Source organism: Anomalospiza imberbis, unplaced genomic scaffold, assembly GCF_031753505.1.
Source record: "Anomalospiza imberbis isolate Cuckoo-Finch-1a 21T00152 unplaced genomic scaffold, ASM3175350v1 scaffold_1278, whole genome shotgun sequence".
Lineage (NCBI taxonomy): Eukaryota > Metazoa > Chordata > Aves > Passeriformes > Viduidae > Anomalospiza > Anomalospiza imberbis.
In genome coordinates this window covers 823-23,000 of record NW_027099675.1, presented here as the reverse complement: position 1 = coordinate 23,000, position 22,178 = coordinate 823, and the positions used below count along the sequence as shown (strand labels likewise).

The 22,178-nt window shown below is 56.4% G+C and overlaps 1 protein-coding gene across 1 annotated transcript; it reads right to left on the bottom strand.

The window, feature by feature from the left end:
* Nucleotides 1-3,998: 3,998 nt before the first annotated feature.
* On the bottom strand, nucleotides 3,999-21,035 carry ITGAX (integrin subunit alpha X; the record flags this gene model as incomplete). The annotated part of the gene is made up of 15 exons (XM_068177967.1): nucleotides 3,999-4,151; nucleotides 6,705-6,856; nucleotides 8,536-8,666; nucleotides 9,556-9,762; nucleotides 10,462-10,623; nucleotides 11,352-11,491; nucleotides 11,690-12,038; nucleotides 12,421-12,494; nucleotides 13,285-13,429; nucleotides 14,600-14,753; nucleotides 16,418-16,628; nucleotides 17,266-17,436; nucleotides 18,600-18,714; nucleotides 19,612-19,676; nucleotides 20,941-21,035. Coding segments are annotated over 15 exons (2,324 nt in total), but the record flags the coding sequence as incomplete, so codon positions are not given.
* Nucleotides 21,036-22,178: the final 1,143 nt, after the last annotated feature.

The window sequence follows — 22,178 nt, the reverse complement described above, 5'->3', positions numbered from 1 at the left end:
CACCCCAAATCGGGGACCCAAAAATAAAAAAACCCCAAATTTAACCCGAATTTAACCCCAAATCGGGACCCCAAAATTAAAAAAAACACGAATTTCATCGCAAATTCGGGACCCCAGAATGAAAAATAAACAAATTTAACCCGAATTTAACCCGAATTTTCACCCCAAATTGGAACCCCAACAATAAAAAAAAAACCAAATTTAACCGAATTTCACACCCAAATCGGGACCCAAAAATAAAAAAAACACGAATTTCATCGCAAATCGGGACCCCAGAATGAAAAATAAACAAATTTAACCCGAATTTTAACCCGAATTTCACCCCCAAATCGGGACCCCAAAAATAAAAAAAACACGGATTTCACCCCAAATCGGACCCCAGAATAAAAAAAACCAAATTTAACCCGAATTTCACCCCAAATCGGGACCCAAAAATAAAAAAAACACGAATTTCACCCCAAAATCGGGACCCCAACAATAAAAAAAAACCAAATTTAACCCGAATTTAACCCGAATTTAACCCAAAATCGGGACCCCAACAATAAAAAACACGAATTTCACCCCAAATCGGGACCCCAGAATAAAAAAAAAACAAATTTAACCCAAATTTAACCCGAATTTCACCCCAAATCGGGACCCCCAAAAATAAAAAAACCTGAATTTCACCTGCAATCGGGACCCCAGAATAAAAAATAAACAAATTTAACCCGAATTTCACCCAAAATCGGGACCCCAACAATAAAAAAACACGAATTTCGCCCAAAATCGGGACCCCAAAAATAAAAAAAAACACGAATTTCACCCCAAATCGGGACCCCAGAATAAAAAAAAACAAATTTAAACACGAATTTAACCCGAATTTCACCCCAAATTGGGACCCCAGAATAAAAAAAAACAAATTTAACCCGAATTTCACCCCAAATCGGGACCCCAACAATAAAAAAACACGAATTTCACCCGAAAATCGGGACCCCAAAATAAAAAAAAAAACAAATTTAACCCGAATTTCGCCCAAAACTGGGACCCCAAACTAAAAATGAACCCAATTTCACCCAAAATCGGGGACCCCAACAATAAAAATAAACCGAATTTATCCAAAATTAACCCAAAACCCGGACCCCAAAACAAAAAAAACCTATTTTATAACCCAAAATTTCCCAAATTAACACCAATCCCCCCAAAATTCCCCCATTTTTTTTCCCCAAAAAACCCCCCCAAATTCCCCAATTTTCCCAAATTTCCCCCCAAATCCCCCCAAAATTCCCCAATTTTGACCCAATTTTGCCAATTTTCCCCCCAAACTCCCAATTTTTTTCCAAATTTCCCAATTTTGGACCAAAATCCCCCCAAAACAATCCTCAAATTTGACCCAATTTCCCCCAAGAATTCCCCAATTTTCCCCAAATTTCACCAGTTTCCGCCCCATTTTTTCCCCAAAAATCCCCGAAATTTCCCCAATTTTCACCAAATTTTTCCCCTAAAATCCCCCAAAATCCCCAATTTTTCCCCGAAATCTCCCAAATTTTTACCAAATTTCCCCAATTTTTGGACCAAAATCCCCCCCCAAAAAATCCTCAAATTTGACCCAATTTTCCCTGAAATTTCTCCAATTTTCCCCCATTTTCTCCCCAATTTTCACCCAATTTTTTCCCAAAATCCCCGTTTTTTCCCCCAAAATCCCCGTTTTTTCCCCCGAAATCCCGTTTTTTCCCGAAATGGCCGGAACCGGCCCCAAAGGCCGCACCCTGGGGAAGAGCGCGAGGCTCTGGCAGCGCCGCCCCGGGCCCAGGCGCAGGCTCCCGTTTTCCGCCGCTTTTGCCCCAAAATCCCCCAGAATTCCCCCAAATTCCCCACATTTCCCCAAATTTCCCCAAATTCCCCAAATCCCCCCCAAAAAAATCCCCAATTTTTTCCCAAATTTTCCCCAAAATTCCAATTTTTTCCCCCAAAAATTTCTCCAAATTTTCACCTCAATTTCCCCAAAATTCCCCAAATTTCCACCAAAATCCCCCCATCCTACCCCCAATTTTGACCCAATTTTGCCAATTTTACCCCAAAATTCCCCAATTTTCCCAAATTTCCCCAATTTTGGACCAAAATCCCCCCAAAAAATCCTCAAATTTGACCCAATCTTCCCCAAGAATTCCCCAATTTTCCCCCAAATTCCACCAGTTTCCGCCCCATTTTTTCCCCAAAAATCCCCATTTTTCCCCCCAATTTTCACCAAATTTTTCCCCTAAAATCGCCCAAAATCCCCAATTTTTCCCCGAAATCTCCCAAATTTTTCCCAAATTTCCCCAATTTTGGACCAAAATCCCCCAAAAAAATCCTCAATTTTGACCCAATCTTCCCCAAGAATTCCCCAATTTTCCCCCATTTTTTCCCCAATTTTCACCCAATTTTTTTCCCAAAATCCCCGTTTTTTTTCCCCCGAAATCCCGTTTTTTTCCACGAAATGGCCGGAACCGGCCCCAAAGGCCGCACCCTGGGGAAGAGCGCGAGGCTCTGGCAGCGCCGCCCCGGGCCCAGCGCAGGCTCCCGTTTTTCCGCCGTTTTTGCCCCAAAATCCCCCAGAATTCCCCAAATTCCCCACATTTTCCCCAAATTCCCCAAATCCCCCCCAAAAAATCCCCAATTTTTTCCCAAGTTTTCCCCGAAATCCCCAATTTTCCCCCCCAAAATTTCTCCAAATTTTCACCTCAATTCCCCAAAGTTCCCCAATTTTTCACCAAATTTCCCCAATTTTCCACCAAAATCCCCCCAACCTCTCCCCCAATTTTGACCCAATTTTGCCAATTTCCCCCCAAAATTCCCCAATTTTCCCACTTTTCCCCAATTTTGGACCAAAATCCCCCCCAAAAACTCCTCAAATTTGACCCCAATTTTCCCCAAGAAATTTGTCCAATTTCCCCCCCAATTTTTTTCCCTAAAATCCCCAAAAATCCCCATTTTTTCCCCCAAAATCCCCGTTTTTTTTCCCCAAAAATCTCCCAATTTTTTCCCAAATTTCCCAATTTTGGACCAAAATCCCCCCAAAAAAATCCTCAATTTTGACCCAATCTTCCCCAAGAATTCCCCAATTTTCCCCCATTTTTTCCCCAATTTTTCACCCAATTTTTTCCCAAAAATCCCCGTTTTTTTTTTCCCCCCAAAATCCCCGTTTTTTTCCCCCGAAATCCCGTTTTTTCCCGAAATGGCCGGGAACCGGCCCCAAAGGCCGCACCCTGGGGAAGAGCGCGAGGCTCTGGCAGCGCCGCCCCGGGCCCCAGGCGCAGGCTCCCGTTTTCCACCGTTTTTGCCCCAAAATCCCCCAGAATTCCCAAATTCCCCACATTTCCCCCAAATCCCCCAAATCCCCCCAAAAAAAATCCCCAATTTTTTCCCAAGTTTTCCCCGAAATCCCCAAATTTTTTTACCCAAATCCCCAAATTTTCACAATTTCCTGAATTTCTCCAAAATTCCCCAAAAGTTCCCCCAAATTTCCCCAATTTTCCCAAATTTCCACCAAAATCCCCCCCAACCTCTCCCCCAATTTTGACCCAATTTTGCCAATTTTACCCCAAAATTCCCCAATTTTTCCCAAATTTTCCCAATTTTGGACCAAAATCCTCCCCAAAAAAATCCTCAAATTTGACCCAATTTTCCCCGAAATTTTCTCCAATTTTCCCCCAATTTTTTTTCCCTAAAATCCCCAAAAATCCCCCATTTTTTCCCCCAAAATCCCCAATTTTTCCCCCAAATCTCCCAAATTTTTCCCAAATTTCCCCAATTTTGGACCAAAATCCCCCCAAAAAAACTCCTCAAATTTGACCCAACCTTCCCCAAGAATTCCCCAATTTTCCCCCATTTTTTCCCCCAAAAATCCCAATTTTCCCCCGATTTTCACCCAATTTTTTTCCCAAAATCCCCGTTTTTTTCCCCCTAAAATCCCCGTTTTTTCCCCCGAAATCCCGTTTTTTTTCCCGAAATGGCCGGGAACCCGGCCCCAAAGGCCGCACCCTGGGGAAGAGCGCGAGGCTCTGGCAGCGCCGCCCCGGGCCCAGGCGCAGGCTCCCGTTTTCCGCCGTTTTTGCCCCAAAATCCGCCCGGGCTCGGGCGCCGGCCGGGGTCGAGCTCGGCCCGGAACCAGAGCGAGGCCGAGGGCAGCGAGCCTGGATCGGGGAGAAATCCGGCGATTTCGGGAAAATCCCGGCAAATCCGGGATTCCGGGGGGCCGGGGGGCCCCGGGGGGGGAAATGGAATTTCTGGGGGGAGGGCTTGGGGGGAATGGGGAAAAAAATGGGGAAAAAATTGGATTTTTAGGGGGGTTTTGGGGGAAATTGGGGAAAAGTTTGGGAATTTTGGGGGGGAATTGGGAAAAAATGGGGAATTTTTGGATTTTTAGGGGGGTTTTGGGGGAAATTTTGGGGGGAATTGGGAAAAAATGGGGAAAAAATTGGGGGGAATTGGGAAAAAATGAGGGAAAAAAATTGGGATTTTTAGGGGGGTTTTGGGGGAAATTTTGGGGGGAATGTGGAAAAAATGGTGAATTTTGGGGGAAATTGGGAAAAAATGGGGAAATTTGGGGGGAATTGGGAAAAATGGAGTAATTTTGGGGGGAAATTGGGAAAAAATGGAGAAATTTTTGGATTTTTAGGGGGGTTTTGGGGGGAAAATTTTGGGGGAAAATTGGGAAAAATGGGGAAAAAAATTGGATTTTTAGGGGGGTTTTGGGGGAAATTGGGAAAAGTTTGGGAATTTTGGGGGGAATTGGGAAAAAATGGGGAAAAAATTGAATTTTTAGGGGGGTTTTGGGGGAAATTTTGGGGGGAATTGGGAAAAAAATGGGGAAAAAATTGGGGGGAATTGGGAAAAAATGGGGAAAAAATTGGGGGGGAATTGGGAAAAAATGGGGAAAAAATTGGATTTTTAGGGGGGGTTTTGGGGGAAATTGGGAAAAGTTTGGGAAATTTGTGGGGAATTGGGAAAAAATGGGGAAAGAATTGGGGGGAATTGGGAAAAAAATGGGGAAAAAATTGGATTTCTGGGGGGATTTTGGGGGAAATTGGGAAAAGTTTGGGAATTTTGGGGGGGGAATTGGGGAAAAAATGGGGAATTTTGGATTTTTAGGGGGGTTTTGGGGGAAATTTTGGGGGGAATTGGGTATAATTGGGAAATTTGGGGGAATTGGGGAAAAATGGGGAAATTTGGGGGGGAAATTGGGAAAAAGTGGGGAATTTTGGGGAAATTGGGAAAAATGGGGAAAAAATTGAATTTTAGGGGGGGATTTTGGGGGAAATTGGGGAAATTTGGGAGAAATTGGGAGATTTTGGGGGGAAATTTTGGGGTTCAGGTGAGGTTTGGGGGTGGGGTTTGGGGTTCAGGTGAGGGCTCAGGTGTGAATTTTGGGGTTCAGGTGAGTTTTTGTGGGGGTTCAGGTGAATCTTTGGGGAGGTTCAGGTGAGGCTCAGGTGTGAAATTTTGGGGTTCAGGTGAGTCTTTGGGGGGTTCAGGTGAGGTTTTGGGGGGTTCAGGTGGGGTTTCGGGGCTCAGGTGAGTTTTTGGGAAGTCCAGGTGAGTTTGGGGTGGGATTTTGGGGCTCAGGTGTGAATTTTGGGGGTTCAGGTGAGTTTTGGGGGGCTCAGGTGAGGCTTGGGGGGTTCAGGTGAGGTTTTGGGGTTCAGGTGAAGTTTCGGGGTTCAGGTGAGTTTTTGGGGAAGTCCAGGTGAGTTTGGGGTGGGATTTTGGGGTTCAGGTGAGTTTTGGGAGGGGTTCAGGTGAGGTTTTTTGGGGCTCAGGTGTGAATTTTGGGGTTCAGGTGAGGTTTTGGGGGGTTCAGGTGAGGTTTTGGGGTTCAGGTGAGGTTTTGGGGGGGTTCAGGTGAGGTTTTTGGGGTTCAGGTGAGGTTTCGGGGCCCAGGTGAGGTTTGGGGGGTGCAGGTGAGGTTTTGGGGGGGTTCAGGTGAGTTTTGGGGGGGTTCAGGTGAGGTTTTTGGGGGTTCAGGTGAGTTTTGGGGGGTTCAGGTGAGGTTTTTGGGGGATTCAGGTGAGTTTTTGGTGGGGTTCAGGTGAGGCTCAGGTGTGAATTTTGGGGATCAGGTGAGTTTTGGGGATCAGGTGAGTTTTTGGGGGGGTTCAGGTGAGGTTTTTGGAGGGGTTTCAGGTGAGGTTTTGGGGTTCAGGTGAGGTTTCGGGGTTCAGGTGAGGTTTTTGGGAAGTTCAGGTGACTTTGGGGTGGGATTTTGGGGCTCAGGTGTGAATTTTGGGGTTCAGGTGAGTTTTTTGGGGGCTCAGGTGAGGTTTTGGGGGTTCAGGTGAGGTTTCGGGGGGTTCAGGTGGGGTTTCGGGGCTCAGGTGTGAATTTTGGGGTCTCAGGTGGGGTTTTGGGGCTCAGGTGAGGTTTTGGGGGGGTTCAGGTGAGGTTTTGGGGTTCAGAGTGAGGTTTCGGGGGGGTTCAGGTGAGGTTTCGGGGGGTTCAGGTGGGGTTTCGGGGCTCAGGTGAGGTTTCGGGGTCTCACCAAAGGTGTCAGGTGTGCTCTTGGTGACCCTGAAGCACACCTGGGCCACGCCCACGTGAGCCACAGGTGAGGCTCAGGTGTGAATTTTGGGGCTCAGGTGAGTTTTTGGGGGGTTCAGGTGAGGCTCAGGTGTGAATTTTGGGGTTCAGGTGAGGTTTTCGGGGTTCAGGTGAGTTTTTGGGGCTCAGGTGAGGTTTCGGGGTCTCACCGAAGGTGTCAGGTGTGCTCTTGGTGACCCTGAAGCACACCTGGGCCACGCCCAGCGGCTCCCGATGCTCCTCCCCCTCGGGGCACTCCCGGGCCGGGATCACCTGAGGCTCGAAGGTGACGTCGACGCTCACCTGGAGCAGGGGCGGCGACCTGGGGACACACCTGGGGTCACCGGGGGTCACCGGGGGTCACCGGGGGTCACACCTGGGGTCACACCTGGGGACACACCTGGGGTCACACCTGGGGTCACCTGGGGTCACCTGGGGACACACCTGGGGTCACCGGGGGTCACACCTGGGGTCACCTGGGGTCACACCGGGGGACACACCTGGGGTCACACCTGGGGTCACCTGGGGTCACACCTGGGGTCACACCTGGGGTCACCTGGGGTCACACCTGGGGTCACACCTGGGGTCACACCTGGGGTCACCTGGGGACACACCTGGGGTCACACCTGGGGTCACCGGGGGTCACACCTGGGGTCACCTGGGGTCACCTGGGGTCACCGGGGGTCACACCTGGGGTCACCTGGGGTCACCTGGGGTCACACCTGGGGTCACAAATGGGGGCACACCTGGGGTCACCTGGGGTCACCTGGGGTCACACCTGGGGTCACCTGGGGTCACACCTGGGGTCACACCTGGGGTCACCGGGGGTCACACCTGGGGTCACACCTGGGGTCACACCTGGGGACACACCTGGGGTCACACCTGGGGTCACACCTGGGGTCAGCTGGGGTCACACCTGGGGTCACACCTGGGGACACACCTGGGGTCACCTGGGGACACACCTGGGGTCACACCTGGGGTCACACCTGGGGTCACAGCTGGGGTCACCTGGGGTCACACCTGGGGTCACACCTGGGGACACACCTGGGGTCACCTGGGGACACACCTGGGGTCACCTGGGGTCACACCTGGGGTCACACCTGGGGACACACCTGGGGTCACCTGGGGACACACCTTGGGTCACCTGGGGACACACCTGGGGTCACACCTGGGGACACCTGGGGTCACCTGGGGTCACCTGGGGTCACACCTGAGGTCACCTGGGGTCACAGCTGGGGTCACACCTGGGGACACACCTGGGGTCACCGGGGGTCACCTGGGGTCACACCTGGGGTCACACCTGGGGTCACCTGGGGACACACCTGGGGTCACCTGGGGTCACACCTGGGGGCACACCTGGGGACACACCTGGGGTCACCAGGGGTCACACCTGGGGACACCTGGGGTCACACCTGGGGTCACCAGGGGTCACACCTGGGGACACACCTGGGGTCACCTGGGGTCACACCTGGGGACACCTGGGGTCACACCTGGGGTCACCAGGGGTCACACCTGGGGTCACCTGGGGTCACACCTGGGGTCACCTGGGGTCACCTGGGGACACACCTGGGGTCACCTGGGGTCACCGGGGGTCACACCTGGGGTCACCGGGGGTCACACCTGGGGTCACACCTGGGGTCACCTGGGGACACACCTGGGGTCACACCTGGGGTCACCTGGGGACACACCTGGGGTCACCTGGGGTCACAGCTGGGGTCACACCTGGGGACACCTGGGGTCACACCTGGGGTCACCTGGGGTCACACCTGGGGTCACACCTGGGGTCATCTGGGGTCACACCTGGGGTCACCTGGGGTCACACCTGGGGTCACCTGGGGTCACCTGGGGTCACACCTGGAGTCACACCTGGGGGCACACCTGGGGTCACCTGGGGTCACACCTGGGGTCACCTGAGCTCACCTGAGCAGCAGCACCTGGCCCAGGTGAGTTTGGGGTGGATTTTGGGAGGTTTCAGGTGTGTTTGGGGTCACCTGGACTCACCTGAGCAGCAGCACCTGGTCGCGCGCCCCCACGGCCAGGTCGGGCAGGTGATCCCCGCTCAGGTCACGCCCCCCGCTCAGCGATTGGCCGAAGAAATGGGGCTGGGACGGGAACCGGGAGCCCGGGATGCGCTGGACAGGTGAGACACAGGTGAGAGACAGCCAGGTGAGACATGGACAGGTGAGACAGGTGAGACATGGACAGGTGAGACAGGTGAGACACAGGTGAGAGACAGGTGAGAGACAGCCAGGTGAGACATGGACAGGTGAGACAGGTGAGACATGGACAGGTGAGACAGGTGAGACACAGGTGAGAGACAGGTGAGAGACAGCCAGGTGAGACATGGACAGGTGAGACAGGTGAGACATGGACAGGTGAGACAGGTGAGACACAGGTGAGAGACAGGTGAGAACCCCCTCGCCCAGGTGAGCTCTCACCTGCCCCAGGTCCTCCAGGTGAGCTCTCACCTGTCCCCCCAACCTCTCACCTGTCCCAGGTGTCCCAGCTGCCCCCCGAGCTCTCACCTGTCCCAGGTGAGTTCTCACCTGTCCCTCCCGAGCTCTCACCTGTCCCAGGTGAGCTCCCACCTGTCCCAGGTGTCCCAGGTGCCCCCCGAGCTCTCACCTGTCCTAGGTCCCCCAGGTGAGCTCTCACCTGTCCCCCCCGAGCTCTCACCTGTCCCAGGTGAGCTCTCACCTGTCCCCCTTGGGCTCTCACCTGTCCCAGGTGAGGTCTCACCTGTCCCAGGTGTCCCAGGTGCCCCAGGTGAGCTCCCACCTGTCCCAGGTGTCCCAGGTGCCCCCCGAGCTCTCACCTGTCCCAGGTGAGCTCTCACCTGTCCCCCCCGGGCTCTCACCTGTCCCAGGTCCCCCAGGTGAGCTCTCACCTCTCCCCCCTGAGCTCTCACCTGTCCCAGGTGAGCTCTCACCTGTCCACCCGGGCTCTCACCTGTCCCAGGTGCCCCAGGTGAGCTCTCACCTGTCCCCCCCGGGCTCTCACCTGTCCCCCCCGGGCTCTCACCTGCGCTCCCTGCGCGCTGACCCCGCCAGGTGCGCCCCTGAACAGGTAAACCGCGCCCCGGCCGTCGTCCTCCAGGGGCGCCCCCACGGCCACCTCGGCGCACCTGTCCCCGTCCAGGTCGCCCAGGTGAGCCAGGCTGGCCCCGAAGCGCCCCAGGGGCTGCCCAGGTGAGCCCCGCAGAGCCAGGTGACAGCGCAGGTGAGGGCCCTGGGGACAGGGAGCAGGGGAGGGACACAGGTGAGGTGGGACAGGTGAGACAGGTGAGGGACACAGGTGAGGTGGGACAGGTGAGACAGGTGAGGGACACAGGTGAGGTGGGACAGGTGAGACAGGTGAGGGACACAGGTGAGGGACACAGGTGAGGGACACAGGTGGGACAGATGAAGGACACAGGTGAGGGACAGGTGAGGTGGGACAGGTGGGACAGGCGGGACAGGTGAGGGACACAGGAGGGACAGGGGAGGGACACAGGTGAGGGACACAGGTGAGGTGGGACAGGTGAGACAGGGGAGGGACAGGGGAGGGACAGGGGAGGGACACAGGTGGGACAGGTGAGGGACACAGGTGAGGGACACAGGTGAGGGACACAGGTGAGGTGGGACAGGTGGGACAGGGGAGGGACACAGGTGAGGGACACAGGTGAGGTGGGACAGGTGGGACAGGGGAGGGACACAGGTGAGGTGGGACAGGTGAGACAGGGGAGGGACACAGGTGAGGGACAGGTGAGGGACAGGTGAGGGACAGGTGGGATCAACAGGTGAGACGGGTGGGACAGGTAAGGGCCAGGTGAGGTGGGACAGGTGAGACAGGTGAGACAGGTGAGAGACAAGTGGGGGACAGGTGAGGGACAGGTGAGGGACCAGCGAGGCCCCCCAGGTGTGTCTCACCTGCCCAGGTGTGCCTCACCTGTCCCTGCAGCTCGCACAGGTGCACGCGGCCGCCGCTGCCCCCCCCGTAGAACAGGGGCGCCCCCACCAGGAGCCGCACCTGGGGCTCACCTGCCCGGGGGCGGGGCTCACCTGGGCCGGGCTCCAGCGCCAGGAGCGACGCCCCGAAATAGGAGCCCACCTGGGGAGGGGGGAGAGACAGGTGAGACCCCCCAGGTGAGACCCCCCCCAGGCGAGACCCCAACCCCAGGTGAGACCCCCCAGGTGAAATCCCCTCAGGTGAGACCCCAACCCCAGGTGAGACCCCCCAGGTGAGACCCCCCAGGTGAAATCTCCTCAGGTGAGACCCCAACCCCAGGTGAGACCCCCCAGGTGAGACCCCCCAGGTGAAATCTCCTCAGGTGAGACAGGTGAGACCCCAACCCCCGGTGAGACCCCCCCAGGTGAGACCCCCCAGGTGAGACCCCAACCCCAGGTGAGACCCCCCCCAGGTGAGACCCCCCAGGTGAAATCCCCTCAGGTGAGACCCCAACCCCAGGTGAGACCCCCCCAGGTGAAATCCCCTCAGGTGAGACCCCCCAGGTGTGTCCCCCCTCACCTGTCCAGGTGTTTCCCCTCACCCTCACCTGTCCAGGTGTGCCCCCCAGGTGTGTCCCCCTCACCTGTTCCAGGTGTGTCCCCTCACCCTCACCTGTCCAGGTGTGTCCCCTCACCCTCACCTGTCCAGGTGTGCCCCCCAGGTGTGTCCCCCTCACCTGTTCCAGGTGTGTCCCCTCCCCCCTCACTTGTCCCAGGTGTGTCCCCCTCACCTGTTCCAGGTGTGTCCCCTCCCCCCTCACTTGTCCCAGGTGTGTCCCCCCTCACCTGTCCCAGGTGTGTCCCCCTCACCTGTCCAGGTGTGCCCCTCACCTGAGTCCCGGTGGCCTGGGCCAGCACCGTCCAGGTGTTGCCGGGCCGCAGCAGCAGGACCCTGCCCAGGTGAGCGTACCTGGGCGCGCCCAGCGCCAGCGCCCAGGACCCGCCCAGCGCCAGGGGCGTGGCCGAGTAACCTGCGCCAGGTGAGCTCAGGTGAGTCCCGGGGCAATTTGGGTAAATTTGGGGGGTTTTCAGGTAAATTTGGGGGTTTTCAGGTAAATTTGAGGGTTTTCAGGTAAATTTTGGGGGGGATTTCAGATCCGTTTCGCTGCCCAGGTGTGCCCTTTACCCGCCCAGGTGTGCCCACCCCCGTGCCCAGGTGCGCCCCTCACCCAGGTAAGCGTCCCTGGTGTCCTCGGCGTCGCCCAGGTGCGCTCCAGGTGTGCCCAGGTGCGCTCCAGATGTGCCCAGCTGCGCTCCAGGTGTGCCCAGGTGTGCCCCAGATGTGCCCAGGTGCTCTCCAGGTGTGCCCAGGTGCTCTCCAGGTGTGCCCAGGTGTGCCCCAGGTGTGCCCAGGTGTGCTCCAGATGTGCCCAGGTGTGCTCCAGATGTGCCCAGGTGCTCTCCAGGTGTGCCCAGGTGCGCTCCGGAGGCGTTGAGGAAGGTGGGCGCCCCTCCCCCGTAGGCGAAGGCGCCCCCGGACCAATCGAAGGCGCCCACGGCCCCCAGGACAGGCCCGGCCTGGGGGGACGGAGCGGTCACTCAGCGGTCACTCAGTGGTCAGTGGTCACTCAGTGGTCACTCAGTGGCCAGTGACCACCTGGGGACGCCAGTGAGGGACAGGGAAGCGGTCAGTGGTCACTCAGTGGTCATTCAGTGGTCAGTGGGGATGGTCAGTGCTCAGTGGTCACTCAGTGGTCATTCAGTGGTCAGTGGTCACTCAGTGGTCATTCAGCGGTCACTCAGTGGTCACTCAGCGGTCACTCAGCGGTCAGTGGTCATTCAGCGGTCACTCAGTGGTCACTCAGCGGTCACTCAGCGGTCAGTGGTCACTCACTGGTCACTCAGTGGTCACTCAGTGGTCACTCAGTGGTCACTCGGTGGTCACTCAGTGGTCACTCACCGCGGTCATCGTGGCGCTGAACCCCTCCTGGGCCATCTCCAGCTGGAAGGAGCTGCTGTGGGCGGAGCTCGTCCCTGGGGGTGGGGCCAGGTGAGAGGGCACCGGCCAGGTGTGCCCAGGTGCCCCCAGGTGTGCCCAGGTGAGTTCCCAGCAGTGCCCAGGTGAGTTCCCAGCTGTGCCCAGGTGCCCCCAGGTGTGCCCAGGTGTGCCCAGGTGCCCCCAGGTGTGCCCAGGTGAGTTCCCAGCTGTGCCCAGGTGCCCCCAGGTGTGCCCAGGTGTACCCAGGTGCCCCCAGGTGTGCCCAGGTGCCCCCAGGTGTGCCCAGGTGAGTTCCCAGCAGTGCCCAGATGTGCCCAGGTGTGTCCAGGTGCCCCCAGGTGTGCCCAGGTGAGTGCCCAGCTGTGCCCAGGTGAGTGCCCAGGTGTGCCTAGGTGTGTCCCAGGTGTTCCCAGGTGTGCCCAAGTGAGTTCCCAGGTGTGCCCAGCTGTGCCCAGCTGTGCCCAGGTGAGTTCCCAGCAGTGCCCAGGTGTGCCCAGGTGTGCCCAGGTGTGCCCAGGTGTGCCCAGCTGTGCCCAAGTGAGTTCCCAGGTGTGCCCAGGTGAGTTCCCAGGTGTGCCCAGGTGTGCCCAGGTGCCCCCAGGTGTGCCCAGGTGAGTTCCCAGCTGTGCCCAGGTGTGCCCAGGTGCCCCCAGGTGTGCCCAGGTGAGTTCCCAGCTGTGCCCAGGTGAGTTCCCAGCAGTGCCCAGCTGTGCCCAGGTGTGCCCAGGTGAGTTCCCAGGTGTGCCCAGCTGTGCCCAGGTGCCGCCAGGTGTGCCCAGGTGAGTTCCCAGGTGTGCCCAGGTGTGCCCAGGTGTGCCCAGGTACCCTCGATGGCGAAGATCTTCTCCCGCAGCTGGCTCTGGATGCCGCTCAGCGCCTCGAAGTTGTCGACGCGGAAAACGTGGGCGGGGCCCGAGGCGATCACCTGCAGCTCCTGCTGCGCCTCCGCCCGCTCGAACGCGCTGCCCACCTGCACAGGTGGGCACGGACAGCTCAGCTGGGCACGGACGGGTGGGCATGGATGGACAGGTGGGCATGGATGGACAGGTGGGCATGGCTGGACAGGTGGACATGGATGGACAGGTGGGATGGATGGACAGGTGGGCATGGCTGGACAGGTGGGCACGGACAGGTGGGCATGGCTGGACAGGTGGGCATGGATGGACAGGTGGGCACGGACAGGTGGGCATGGCTGGACAGGTGGGCATGGATGGACAGGTGGGCATGGATGGACAGGTGGGCACGGACAGCTCAGGTGGGCACGGACAGGTGAGGTGGAGATGGACAGGTGGGACGGATGGACACGTGGGATGGACATGGATGGATGGACAGGTGGACAGGTGAGATAGGGATGGACAGGTGGGATGGACAAGGTGGACAGGTGGACATGGACAGGTGGGATGGATGGACAGGTGGACATAGGTGGGATGGAGATGGACAGGTGGGATGGACAGATGGACATGGTGAACAGGTGGACAGATGATGGACAGTGGACAGATGGACAGATGGACAGATGGACAGGTGGACAGGTGGACATGGACAGAGGGACAGGTGGACAGGTGGACATGGACAGTTGGACAGGTGGACAGACGGACAGGTGGACAGGTGGACATGGACAGATGGACAGGTGGACAGGTGGGATGGATGGACAGATGGACAGGTGGACAGGTGGACATGGACAGATGGACACGTGGACAGACAGACAGATAGACAGGTGGGGTGGATGGACAGATGGACAGGTGGACAGGTGGACAGGTGGACATGGACAGATGGACATGTGGACAGGTGGACATGGACAGATGGACACGTGGACAGGTGGGCAGGTGGACAGGGGCGGATGGACACGTGGACAGACGGACAGATAGACAGGTGGGGTGGATGGACAGACGGACAGGTGGACAGGTGGACAGGTGGACATGGACAGATGGACATGTGGACAGGTGGACATGGACAGATGGACACGTGGACAGGTGGGCAGGTGGACATGGACAGACGGACAGGTGGACAGGCGGACAGGCGGACAGGCGGACAGGCGGACAGGCGGACAGGTGGACAGGGGCAGATGGACAGGTGGACAGGTGGACAGGCGGACAGGTGGACACAGCCCCGCGGCCGCGGGGCCCCGCTGACCGCCGCTCACCCCGATGGCGTAGCGAGTGACCGCCATGGCTTCGGCCAGCGGGATGACGTCCGGGTAGTCCAGGGGGTCACCGAACCGCTCGCCGTCGGTCACCACGATCAGGATCCGCCGCGCGCCGGCCCGAGCGCCGCGGCCGGCCACGAACATCTTCTTCCTGCCGGTCAGCGCGGTCAGCGGGGGCCGGACACGGCCGGGGGAGCGGTCAGGGGTCAGTGGTCAGTGGGGTCAGTGGTCAGCAGGGTCAGCGGTCAGCGGTCAGTGGTCAGTGGTCAGTGGTCAGTGGGGTCAGTGGTCAGCAGGGTCAGTGGTCAGTGGTCAGTGGCATCAGTGGTCAGTGGTCAGTGGTCAGTGGTCAGCAGGGTCAGTGGTCAGTGGTCAGTGGGGTCAGTGGTCAGCAGGGTCAGCGGTCAGCGGTCAGTGGTCAGTGGTCAGTTGGGTCAGTGGTCAGTGGTCAGCAGGGTCAGCGGTCAGCAGGGTCAGTGGTCAGCAGGGTCAGCAGGGTCAGTGGTCAGTGGTCAGTGGTCAGTGGTCAGCAGGGTCAGTGGTCAGTGGTCAGTGGTCAGCAGGGTCAGTGGTCAGCAGGGTCAGCGGTCAGCAGGGTCAGTGGTCAGCAGGGTCAGCAGGGTCAGTGGTCAGTGGTCAGTGGTCAGTGGTCAGCAGGGTCAGCAGGGTCAGTGGTCAGTGGTCAGTGGTCAGTGGTCAGTGGTCAGTGGTCAGCAGGGTCAGTGGTCAGTGGTCAGCGGTCAGTGGTCAGCAGGGTCAGTGGTCAGCAGGGTCAGCAGGGTCAGTGGTCAGTGGTCAGTGGTCAGTGGTCAGTGGTCAGTGGTCAGCAGGGTCAGTGGTCAGTGGTCAGCGGTCAGTGGTCAGCAGGGTCAGTGGTCAGTGGTCAGCGGTCAGTGGTCAGTGGTCAGCAGGGTCAGAGGTCAGTGGGGTCAGTAGTCAGCAGGGTCAGTGGTCAGTGTGGTCAGTGGTCAGTGGTCAGTGGTCAGCAGGGTCAGGGGTCAGCAGGGTCAGTGGTCAGTGGTCAGTGGGGTCAGTGGTCAGTGGTCAGTGGTCAGTGGTCAGCAGGGTCAGTGGTCAGCGGTCAGTGGTCAGCGGTCAGCAGGGTCAGTGGTCAGTGGTCAGTGGTCGGTGGTCAGCAGGGTCAGTGGTCAGTGGTCAGTGGTCGGTGGTCAGCAGGGTCAGTGGTCAGTGGTCAGTGGTCAGTGAGGTCAGTGGTCAGTGGTCAGTGGTCAGTGGTCAGCAGGGTCAGTGGTCAGCAGGGTCAGTGGTCAGCAGGGTCAGCAGGGTCAGTGGTCAGTGGTCAGTGGTCAGTGGTCAGCAGGGTCAGTGGTCAGTGGTCAGTGGTCAGTGAGGTCAGTGGTCAGTGGTCAGTGGTCAGTGGTCAGTGGTCAGCAGGGTCAGTGGTCAGCAGGGTCAGTGGTCAGCAGGGTCAGCAGGGTCAGTGGTCAGTGGTCAGTGGTCAGTGGTCAGCAGGGTCAGCAGGGTCAGTGGTCAGTGGTCAGTGGTCAGTGGTCAGCAGGGTCAGCAGGGTCAGTGGTCAGCAGGGTCAGTGGTCAGTGGTCAGTGGTCAGTGGTCAGTGGTCAGCAGGGTCAGCAGGGTCAGTGGTCAGTGGTCAGTGGTCAGTGGTCAGCAGGGTCAGCAGGGTCAGTGGTCAGCAGGGTCAGTGGTCAGTGGTCAGTGGTCAGTGGTCAGTGGTCAGTGGTCAGTGGTCAGCAGGGTCAGTGGTCAGTGGTCAGTGGTCAGTGAGGTCAGTGGTCAGTGGTCAGTGGTCAGTGGTCAGTGGTCAGCGGTCAGCAGGGTCAGCGGTCACTCACAGGACGCTCCGCATGGCCGTGGCCGTGTAGGTGGCACCGGTGAGCTGCCGGACGTTCCGGAGGAGCCGCGCGGGGTCCGGAAATCTCCGGAAGGTTTTGAAGTCAAAGTGGTCTTGGATGGTGTGGGAGAACTGGGTGAGGGAGAACTGGACAGACGGACAATGAGTGACCACCGGAACGGCCGCTCCGGACCACCCCCGATGACCAATGGCTGTTGGGGGTCAATGGTCAAGGTCAACGAGATTAATGGCCCAAGATGACCACTGGGTGGTCAACGGTCAGTGTCCATGGAGATGAATGGCCCAAGATGACCACTGGGTGGTCAGTGGTCAATGTCCATGGAGATGAATGGCCCAAGGTGACCACTGGGTGGTCAGCGGTCAGTGTCCATGGAGATGAATGGCCCAAGATGACCACTGGGTGGTCAACAGTCAATGTCCATGGAGATGAATGGCCCAAGATGACCACTGGGTGGTCAACGGTCAATGTCCATGGAGATTAATGGCCCAAGATGACCAATGGCCATTGGGTGGTCAATGGTCAATGTCCATGGAGATGAATGGCCCAAGATGACCACTGGGTGGTCAACGTCCATGGAGCCAACCCACCCAAGATGACCAATGGTCATTGAGGGGTCAATGGTCAATGTCCATGGAGCCGATGACCCAAGATGACCACTGGGTGGTCAACGGTCAATGTCCATGGAACCAAACCACCCAAGATGACCACTGGTCATTGCGGGGTCACCACTCAACACCCATGGAGCCAAACCCCCCGAGATGACCAAATGACCATTGAGCGGTCACCGCTCAACCTCACCGCCGCTTGACCAACCCGAGATGACCAACGGCCACCAGAGGTCGTCCACCCGGCCCAGGTGAGCGTTACCTGCGCGTCGTCGTCCCGGAATCGCCGCATCACCTCGGCGATGAAGGTCTTCATGGTCTCAAAGTCCTGCTCGGCGATGCTGCCCGAGCCGTCCATCAGGAACGCGATGTCCATCGAGGTCTTCGGACACTCTGCGGACAGAGTGACCACAGCCCCGAGTGACCACGGACAGGCCGGAGAGGAGAAACGCGAATTCGGGGGCAAGAAAAAGCGCGATTTTGGGGGGGAACCTCCAGAAAAAACAATTTTTGGGGTTCCACCTTCTCCATCTCAACAAAAACGTAGATTTTGGGGTGAAACCTCCAGAAAAACCCCAATTTTTGAGGTTCTACCTTCTCGATAGCTACAAAAATGTTGATTTTTGGGGTGAAACCTCCAGAAAAACCATGTTTTGGGGTTGTACCTTCTCCACGTCAACAAAAACATTAATTTTGGGGTGAAACCTCAAAAAAACCCAATTTTTGGGGTTCCACCTTCTCCATATCAACAAAAACGTTGATTTTGGGGTGAAACCTCCAGAAAAACCAAATTTTGGGCTTCTACCTCCTTGATGTCGCACACAAGGCCAAGATGACCACTGGGTGGTCACTACTTAATGTCCATGGAGATGAATGACCCAAGATGACCAAAGGGTGGTCAATGGTCAATGTCCATGGAGCCGATGACCCAAGGTGACCACTGGGTGGTCAATGGTCAATGTCCATGGAGCCGATGACCCAAGATGACCACTGGTCATTGGGTGGTCATTGTCCATGGAGCCGATGACCCAAGATGACCACTGGGTGGTCAGTGGTGAATGTCCATGGAGCCGATGACCCAAGGTGACCACTGGGTGGTCAATGGTCAATGTCCATGGAGCCGATGACCCAAGATGACCACTGGTCATTGGGTGGTCATTGTCCATGGAGCCGATGACCCAAGATGACCACTGGGTGGTCAGTGGTGAATGTCCATGGAGCCGATGACCCAAGGTGACCACTGGGTGGTCAATGGTCAATGTCCATGGAGCCGATGACCCAAGATGACCACTGGTCATTGGGTGGTCATTGTCCATGGAGCCGATGACCCAAGATGACCACTGGGTGGTCAACGGTCAATGTCCATGGAGCCAATGACCCAAGATGACCACTGGTCATTGGGTGGTCATTGTCCATGGAGCCAATGACCCAAGATGACCACTGGGTGGTCACCACTCAATGTCCATGGAGATGAATGACCCAAGATGACCACTGGGTGGTCAATGGTCATTGTCCATGGAGCCGATGACCCAAGATGACCACTGGTCACCCCATACCTGGGAAGGTGGCCGGGAGGCTCCGGACCGGCCGGAGGTCGGTGTCCAGCTGGACGCAGAAGCCGTTGAGGTGGACGTTGACCCCGCACACCTGGGGGGAGGTGGGGCCGCACACCTGGAGGAGAAAATTTGGGGGCGCTCGGCCTCGGTTCCACCTCAGAAACGGCGATTTTGGGGAAAACGACCGCGGGACGAAAATCTGGGGTTACACCTCCCTGGGGTTCCACCAAAAACGCCAAATTTGGGGTGGAAACTCCCAAAAACCCAAATTTTGGGGTGAAACCTCCTAAAAACCCAAGTTTTGGGTGGAACCACCCAAAAACCTCCAAAAAACCCCAGATTTTGGGGGGAAACCTTCTAAAAACCCCAAATTTTGGGGTGAAACCTCCCAAAACCCCAAATTTTGTGGTGGAACCTTCTAAAAAACACAAATTTTGGGGCAAAACCTCCCAAAAACCTCCAAAAAGACCCCCAAATTTTGGGTGGAACCTCCCAAAACCCCAAATTTTGTGGTGGAACCTCCCAAAAAAACCCAAATTTTGGGTGGAACCTCCCAAAACCCCAAATTTTGTGATGGAACCTCCCAAAACCCCAAATTTTGTAGTGGAACCTTCTTAAAAAACCCAAATTTTGGGTGAAACCTCCCAAAAACCTCCAAAAAAACCCCAAATTTTGTGGTGGAACCGCCCAAAAAAACCCAAATTTTGGGGGGAACCTCCCAAAAAACCCCAAATTTTGGGGTGGAACCTCCCAAAAAAACCCAAATTTTGGGGGTGAAACCTCCCAAAACCCCAAATTATGGGTGAAAGCTCCCAAAAAAAACCCCAAATTTTGGGGGGAACCTCCCCAAACCCCGAATTTTGGGCGAAAGCTCCCAAAAAACCCCAAATTTTGGGGGGAACCTCCCAAAAAAACCCCAAATTTTGTGGTGGAACCTCCCAAAAAACCCCAAATTTTGGGTGAAACCTCCCAAAACCCCAAATTTTGGGGTCCCCCTGGTTCCGGCTCTCACCAGCGCCGCGTCCTCTCCGGCCGCCAGCGCCAGGCCCAGCGAGGAACTGACCGCTCCGGGGGGCCCTGGGGGGACGCGGCGTCAGACCCCTCCCCAAAACGTGGGGGTTGGGGGGGGTCCTCAAATTTGGGGAGGGGTCTCACCTGTGGGGGGTCCCAAATTTGGGGAGGGGTCTCACCTGAGGAATCTCTAATTTGGGGAGGGGTCTCACCTGTGGATCCCAAATTTGGGGAGGGGTCTCACCTGAGGAATCTCTAATTTGGGGAGGGGTCTCACCTGGGGGTCCCAAATTTGGGGAGGGGTCTCACCTGGGGGTCCCCAATTTGGGGAGGGGTCTCACCTGTGGGGAGTCCCAAATTTGGGGAGGGCTCTCACCTGTGGGGGGTCCCAATTTGGGGAGGGGTCTCACCTGAGGAATCTCTAATTTGGGGAGGGGTCTCACCTGGGCAATCCCAAATTTGGGGAGGGGTCTCACCTGAGCAATCCCAAATTTGGGGAGGGTCTCACCTGAGGAATCCCAAATTTGGGGAGGGGTCTCAACTGTGGGGGGTCCCAATTTGGGGAGGGGTCTCACCTGTGGGGGGTCCCAATTTGGGGAGGGGTCTCACCTGGGGGTCCCCAATTTGGGGAGGGGTCTCACCTGTGGGGGGTCCCCAATTTGGGGAGGGGTCTCACCTGGGGGTCCCCAATTTGGGGAGGGGTCTCACCTGTGGGGGGTCCCCAATTTGGGGAGGGGTCTCACCTGAGCAATCCCAAATTTGGGGAGGGGTCTCACCTGTAGGGGGTCCCAATTTGGGGAGGGGTCTCACCTGGGCATCCCAAATTTGGGGAGGGGTCTCACCTGGGGGTCCCAATTTGGGGAGGGGTCTCACCTGTGGGGGTCCCAATTTGGGGAGGGGTCTCACCTGGGGGTCCCCAATTTGGGGAGGGGTCTCACCTGTGGGGGGTCCCAATTTGGGGAGGGGTCTCACCTGGGCAATCCCAAATTTGGGGAGGGGTCTCACCTGGGGGTCCCAATTTGGGGGGGGGGGGTCTCACCTGGGGGTCCCCAATTTGGGGAGGGGTCTCACCTGTGGATCCCAAATTTGGGGAGGGGTCTCACCTGCGGCTCCCAAATTTGGGGAGGGGTCTCACCTGGGGTCCCAATTTGGGGAGGGGTCTCACCTGGGGGTCCCCAATTTGGGGAGGGGTCTCACCTGTGGGGGGTCCCCAATTTGGGGAGGGGTCTCACCTGGGGGTCCCAAATTTGGGGAGGGGTCTCACCTGTGGGGGGTCCCCAATTTGGGGAGGGGTCTCACCTGTGGGTCCCAATTTGGGGAGGGGTCTCACCTGGCACCGGGAGCTTCCGGCACGTTGCGGAGCCGAAGGCGCAGCCGTAAACGGTGCCGGAGCCGTTCCCCTCCAGGGGGGCTCCCACCAGCAGCCTTGGGGCAAATTCCGGGAAATTCGGGCAAATTTGGGCAAATTCGGGGAAATTCAGGGAAATTCGGGGAAATTGGGGAAAATTTGGGGAAAATTCAGGGAAATTCGGGGAAATTGGGGAATTTTGGTGAAATTGGGGAAATTTTGGGGAAAATTCAGGGGATTTTGGGCAAATTTGGGAAAATTGGGGAAATTTGAGGAAATTGGGGGAAAATTCGGGGAAATTCCGGGAAATTTGGGCAAAATTCGGGGAAATTTGGGGAAATTTGGGGAAATTGTGGGGATTTTGGGAAAATTCGGGGAAATTCGGGGAAACTGGGGAAAATTTGGGGCAAATTCGGGGCATTTTGGGCAAATTCGGGGAAATTGGGGAAATTTTGGGGAAAATTCAGGGAAATTTGGGACATTGGGGAAAATTTGGGACAAATTCGGGGCTTTTTGGGCAAATTCAGGGAAGTTGGGGAAAATTTGGGGGGATTTGGGGGGATTTTTAGGGAATTTAGGGAAAATTGGGGGATTTTACGGTGATTTTGGTAAAAATTGGGGGATTTTGGGGGAAAATTTGGGGGATTTGGGGGAAAGTTGGGGAAATTTTGGGGAATTTGGGGAAATTTGGGAGAAATTGGGGAAATTTGGGGGGAAATTGGGAGATTTTGGGGGAATTTGAGGAAATTTAGGGAAATTTGGGGGAATTTGGGGGAAAATTTTGGATTTTGAGGAAATAATTGGGGGTTTAGGGGAAAATCGGGGGATTTTTGGGAAATTTGGGAAATTTGGGGGAATTTTGGGGGATTTGGGAAAAAATTTGGGGATTTTTGGGGAAATATGAGGAAAATTGGGGGATTTTGGGGTGATTTTGGTAAAAATTGGGGGATTTTTGGGGAAATTTGGGAAAATTTTGGGGGATTTTGGGGGAATTTGGGGGAAATATGGGGAATTTTGGGGAAAATTGGGGGAATTTTGGGGAGTTTGGAGAAATTTGGGGAAAATTGTGGGGATTTTGGGAAAAATTGTGGGGATTTGGGGAAAAATGGGGAAATTATGGTGGAAAATTGGGGATTTTGGGGAAAACTGGGGAAAATTGGGGAAATTTGGGGTGAATTTGGGATGATTTTGGGGAGTTTTTGGAGGATATTTGAGGATGA